At 32.8% G+C, this 5,801-nt stretch overlaps 1 protein-coding gene across 2 annotated transcripts; it reads left to right on the top strand.

The window, feature by feature from the left end:
• Window positions 1-3,523: 3,523 nt before the first annotated feature.
• LOC143264789 (uncharacterized) lies at window positions 3,524-4,995 on the top strand. Of its 2 annotated transcripts, none has more exons than XM_076533482.1 (2): window positions 3,524-3,671; window positions 4,602-4,995. In XM_076533482.1, exons 1-2 carry the CDS (start codon window positions 3,551-3,553, stop codon window positions 4,934-4,936), a joined length of 456 nt encoding a protein of 151 aa, XP_076389597.1. In that variant the 5' UTR covers window positions 3,524-3,550; the 3' UTR covers window positions 4,937-4,995. The 2 variants fall into 2 exon arrangements, with proteins under 2 accessions (XP_076389597.1, XP_076389598.1); XM_076533483.1 differs by having other exon boundaries at window positions 3,528-3,671; window positions 4,589-4,995.
• The last annotated feature ends 806 nt before the right edge of the window (window positions 4,996-5,801 follow it).

The raw sequence follows: 5,801 nt of genomic DNA, 5'->3' as shown, positions 1-5,801 counted from the left end.
TTTAAGCCCCTTTAAACGTTGCCATTCTTCCCTGCGGGCCAGCTTGACCCCGTCCGTCGTTTGGTACCCGTGCGCTGATTTTCTTTTCTCTTTCGTTCGAACTCTGCTCCCTTTTTTTCTCTTCTTTTGTTCTGGCCAGATTTGGCGGAGCTTGTTGCCTGAAACGTGACGTGGTCCCGGAAGTGGTATTATCGATGCTTTTTCGGGCTACGTGTTACGGATGTGGCGTATTTTGTGGCAGAAGAAGTTTGGCGGTTGAAAAATATTTTGGTTCTTTGATTTGTGAATTGAGGTAATTTATGACGGGTAGAGTTTGTGTAGAGGTATGTGGTTTCTTGCTGGATTGTGGAGAGCTGAAGTCGTAAAAATTAGGGAATTTGGAATCTGAAAATTTAGGAATTGGGAATTTAGGGATTTAGGGATGTGAGAACTAGGAAATTTAGGAATTTGGGGAGTTGGAGTCTCAAGATTTGGAAGTTGGGAATTTAGGGATTTGGGGACGTGAGAACTAGGAAATTTGGGAATTAGGGAACTTCGGGATTTGGGGGCGTGAGAACTAGGGAATTTAGGGACTTTGGGACGCGAGAACTAGAGAATTTGGGAATTAAGAAATTTAGGGATTTGGGGATTTGAAATCTCAAACTTTTGGAATTTAGAATTTTGGAAATTACAGAATTTAGGAATTTTAAATCTTGAAAACTTTCACCATATGTAAATTTGAAAATTCAAAGACTTCCACATCTGGAAATTATAAGATTTGTAGATTTGGTGCTATAGGGGTTTAAGGTCCTCCATCTCTGAGAATCTATATATCTCTAAAGTTTGATACTTATCCTACAAAATTGTATATTTCAAAAGTATATAAAGTAAAAAATCCCAAATTGTTCACATATAAAAATAAAATCCAAAGATCGATATGGTGATGTGTGAATTTGGAAACCTAACCTCAAAGAGGGAAACCAATCCCCATTTTACTGAACGACCGCCATCTTGGTTTCCACCAAGCCGTACCAATGTTGAGAAAACGTCGTCTCGATTAGTATGGTTGTCGCAATCGGGCGATCGTCTGTGGCTAGGAAAAGCTGCACGCAAAAGGAGGATGTCTGGATAATACACATTATAGGCCGACTATTATTACGCAGAAGCTCTTTGCCGTTTCTACGTACGCAATGCGAGCCGGAAGGCCAACTCCCGCGTGTCTGCTTTTCCTGCATGAATGAAATGTAATTTAAGCTTACTCAAGTACCCGTATTTTCATTCATCCCACATTCGCCAGACTTGGACGTGAAGGCTGATCGTATACACTTGCAAGAGACACTCCAGAGTAGTCTCCATTGAAAATTAAACTTTAAAATGTAATAGTAATTTATTAGTTTTGAGGAAATTATGAATTTCTTCTCTCTTGTAGTTTTATCGTTTAATGATGCGAAATTATTTTTCTAATTCACTGTTGATTAAGTGCTATTATAAATTTCACACAGTACAAAATTTAGATCCTGTGAAATATTCTGCAACAAAGATTTCAGGGATCTTTGCTGAAGTTCAACCCTTATTCTATTATTTCACAAAATTGTACCAAATTTTCTTAGCAACAGAAAACTTGATGTAATAAAGTATAAAAAATTTTCGAATAGTAACAAGAATTAATTCAGTTCGAATATCTAAAGGCAGCCTCAGATTCCAAAAAAGATAAAGTAGTTTCTTTTCCGTTTATCGAAAGTATCGTTTCCTTCGATTCGTCTAATGTTTTGCACGGTTTTACTTGGATTTCGTAGCAGTGTCGGCGTAATTATTTGGCCGGTGAAAGTGGACATCCTTTACGAAACACGAATTCTGGAAACCACTGCAGGCTTTAATCGCGAGTCATCGAGCCGCTGTTTCAATGGGGGAGTATGGTGTACAGGGGACAGGAAGGGGGTAAAAATCGGTGAAGAGGAATCATGGCTGGATGCACTCCCTCCCTATGTTCACGCAGTTTTACCGCCGACGAACGTCGAGCCACTGCATCTACGGTTTTCGAGGGGAACCGACGACCTGTTGAGCCTGGTGCCCTAACTTCGCTTTATTCCTTACGAATGCTTTCAAATTTATTTGTATGGGTTTACTATTATTTATGTTACGGACAATGCATATTATTTATACAATAATGAACATGATTTGTACTTGTGTATAATAATGAACAAGATTTATATGTTTATACTATAATGAACAAGATTTATGTATTTGTACAATGATCAATAATATTCATTATAATAATTGTGATTTTTATAATGAACAAGATTTATGCTTTTATATAACAATTAACAGTAATCATTATAATAACTGCAATTTTTGTAATGAACAAGATTTATGTATTTGTACAACAATTAACAACAATCATTATAATAATTGCAATTTTTATTATGAACAAGATTTATGTATTTGTACAATGATTAACAACAATCATTATAATAATTGCAATTTTTATAATGAACAAGAGTTATGTATTTGTACAATGATTAATAACAATCATTATAATAATTGCAATTTTTATAATGAACAAGAGTTATGTATTTGTACAATGATTAACAACAATCATTATAACAATTGTAATTTTTATATAGAATAATATTTATACATTTTATAACAATTATTATAATAATTGCAATTTTTATAATGAACAAGAGCTATGCATTTTACAACAATCATTATAATAATTGCAATTTTTATAATGAATAATATTTATACATTTTATAACAATTATTGTAATAATTGTAATTTTTATAATGAACAAGAGCTATGCATTTTACAGCAATCATTATAATAATTGTAATTTTTATAATGAATAATATTTATACATTTTATAACAATTATTGTAATAATTGCAATTTTTATAATGAACAACATTTATACATTTTATAGCAATTATTATAATAAATGTAATTTTTATAATGAATAATATTTATACATTTTACAGCAATCATTATAATAATTGTAATTTTTATAATGAACAACATTTATACATTTTATAACAATTATTATAATAAATGTAATTTTTATAATGAACAACATTTATACATTTATACAACAATCAACAACATTATACATTTAAACAACGATTAACAAAAATCACTACAATAATTGCAATTTTTATAATGATCATGATGGTTGAATAATTTTAATATTTATACTAATTGTAATGACTGTAACAATTTGAATTTTTACAAAGAACTTTGAATACCTAATTCAACTCTGAAAAGACCCATACTAAAGAAGTATGCAATTTGTTAATTAAAAAACATTTCCATCCACTTTCACGATCTTTCCCAACACAGAGTCGCACCGATTCGCAACGTGAAAATCGAAGCAACCCGCAGAAACAATATGCTTTCCAGCGACGCGTCACGCTGCTCCACTTTCCCTTCTGTCTTTTCCTTTTTTTAATGACACTCATCGGGATCGTTGGTAATGATCGGTACGACAAATTATATTTTGCATAATACACCGCTATGGGGAACGACAAGTGGCATATAAAAAGAGAAAATCGAACGACTCGCGACCGCTAGTCCCGATGGGTCGTCCGAGAATGTCGAAGATCGCCATCGCGATCGTTCTCGTAGCTTGCTATTCCGAGTCCCATGGGATCTTTCATGATCCTGGAAGGTCGGTCGACAGGAGACCTCGAGCTACAGGTGAAACTTTTTTTTTTGAAAACTAATTTCATAATGTTTTTTTTGAAAACCAATTTCAACTTGTTTTTTTTTAAACTAATTTCATAATGTTTTTTTGAAAACTAATTTCAACTTGTTTTTTTGAAAACTAATTTCATAATGTTTTTTTGAAAACTAATTTCATTATGTTTTTTTTTAAAACTAATTTCATTATGTTTTTTTTTAAAACTAATTTCATTATGTTTTCTTAAAAACTAATTTCATAATGTTTTTTTGAAAACTAATTTCAACTTGTCTTTTTTTAAAACTAATTTCATAATGTTTTCTTGAAAACTAATTTCAACTTGTTTTTTTTTAAACTAATTTCATAATGTTTTCTTGAAAACTAATTTCAACTTGTTTTTTTTTAAAACTAATTTCATAATGTTTTCTTGAAAACCAATTTCAACTTGTTTTTTTTTAAAACTAATTTCATAATGTTTTTTTGAAAACTAATTTCATCATGTCTTTTTGAAAACTAATTTCAACTTGTGTTAACCTTGAAATATTTCTAAAAAATCTTAAAATATAAAGATTTAATATAAAGGTCATAGAGGTCAAAATATGGAAATGTGACTTGAGAGTCAAGCTACCTATTGAATACTTCTTACTTTGAAAAAAAAATTTTTTTTTTAAATAAATAATAGTTAAACATCCATAATTTTCATCTTCTATTTAACTATTTTAATTTGAACTTTTCTTTAATCTCACAAAAATCCAACTTATATTTTAATTAAATACACCTTCTACTCCTTCTAACTTTTCAAAAATATTTCACATAAGCCATTAGAGGAAACTAAAAACCTAAATTAACGAGAACACCTGTAACCCAAGATCGGCAGATGAAAAAGCCCCAAGAAATAAAAGAGAATCGAATCATTTATAAATTCATTCGAAAGCTGTTGGTTCCAGGTATAGCGGACGAATCCATCAGAAGAATTTTCCGAATTATCTCGAGCGGGACGTCGAATGAAAAGGACGACGAGCAGCTGGTGGAATTAGTGAAAGAAGAAATCGTCCGAACGGCGCAGAGCATCAAGATGCCATCGGGTTCCATCGAGGCGGCCGCCAGAAGAGCGCAGAAGTTGGTGATCGAATTAACGGCGGCCTACACGACCGCCATTTACAAATCGAAGTCCAGCGAGGAGGCTAAATTTAATTTCACGCGATTCCAGAACACCGTGCAACAGATCGTTGATTTTATAAAGAACGGACAGTTTATAAAATCGACGAAAATAAAAATTTAGTATGAATTGTATAAAGCATCTATATCGATACGTTAATAAAAAGTTCCTGGTTAAACAAAGCGTGACTCATTAATATTTATAATACCTATCTAGTCCAATGTTTAATAGAATAAATAAAATGTAAAAAGAATCAGAGGCAACGAACGATGTTTATTTATTTGCAACTTCAACATATCCTGTTGGTAGAAATATAAGATAAAAATTACACGGAATGAGGTAAACGATCCAATTCCAACGTTTCCCATCAGGTAGTAAGAAACGTTATCGATCATCAACAAACGACCGACGAATCTATGGAGAACATCGTACACGTGCCGGCAACAATTTCCCCGTCGAGATCGTGAGGATATCTTTTTTTTTCTCTTCCTTTCCTGATGGCCAGTGTGTGGCAACAAAATTATTCCCGCTGACGTATGAGTCAGGGCAGACGATCCATTGTAAAAGCGGCATGGGCTCATAATCTGGCGATGTAGGATCTCCAGGCCGAGCTGACCGGAACTGCGCCTATGCTCTCTCGCCGGAAGTGGCGCTGCCACATGTAGTAATATAAATTATAATGCCCTTACGGTTTTTCCTTTCGCGGATTTGCATTTAAAACACCGGAATGGTATTGTGGGCGAAATCCGATTTTCATGGAAATAAGAAAGGGCCGCAATTTTGCGGAACTTAGTAGATGAGATTTGAATGTTTGTGGAATTATTTAGGTGGATATTTTTGTGAGATGATTTTTATTGTGCTTTTTTATACCTTGAACTTTTAAATTAATTCGGGAATTTCTGATTTTTTAATTATCAAAGGAGAGCTACAAGCTTTGAAATCTTAATGTTAGCAAATTTTAGAGTTCTTAAGTTTGCAATGTTATTAG

This window comes from Megachile rotundata, chromosome 7, assembly GCF_050947335.1.
Source record: "Megachile rotundata isolate GNS110a chromosome 7, iyMegRotu1, whole genome shotgun sequence".
Classification (NCBI taxonomy): domain Eukaryota; kingdom Metazoa; phylum Arthropoda; class Insecta; order Hymenoptera; family Megachilidae; genus Megachile; species Megachile rotundata.
Note: the sequence above shows the minus strand (reverse complement) of the source record. Positions and strands in the feature narration are given on the sequence as shown.

Bases quoted from the DNA above. Each gene is read 5' to 3' on its own strand.
- LOC143264789 (XM_076533482.1), top strand. From the start codon at position 3,551: ATGGGTCGTCCGAGAATGTCGAAGATCGCCATCGCGATCGTTCTCGTA. The intron at 3,672-4,601 runs GTGAAACTTTTT...TGTTGGTTCCAG, and splicing joins CAGGAGACCTCGAGCTACAG to GTATAGCGGACGAATCCATC.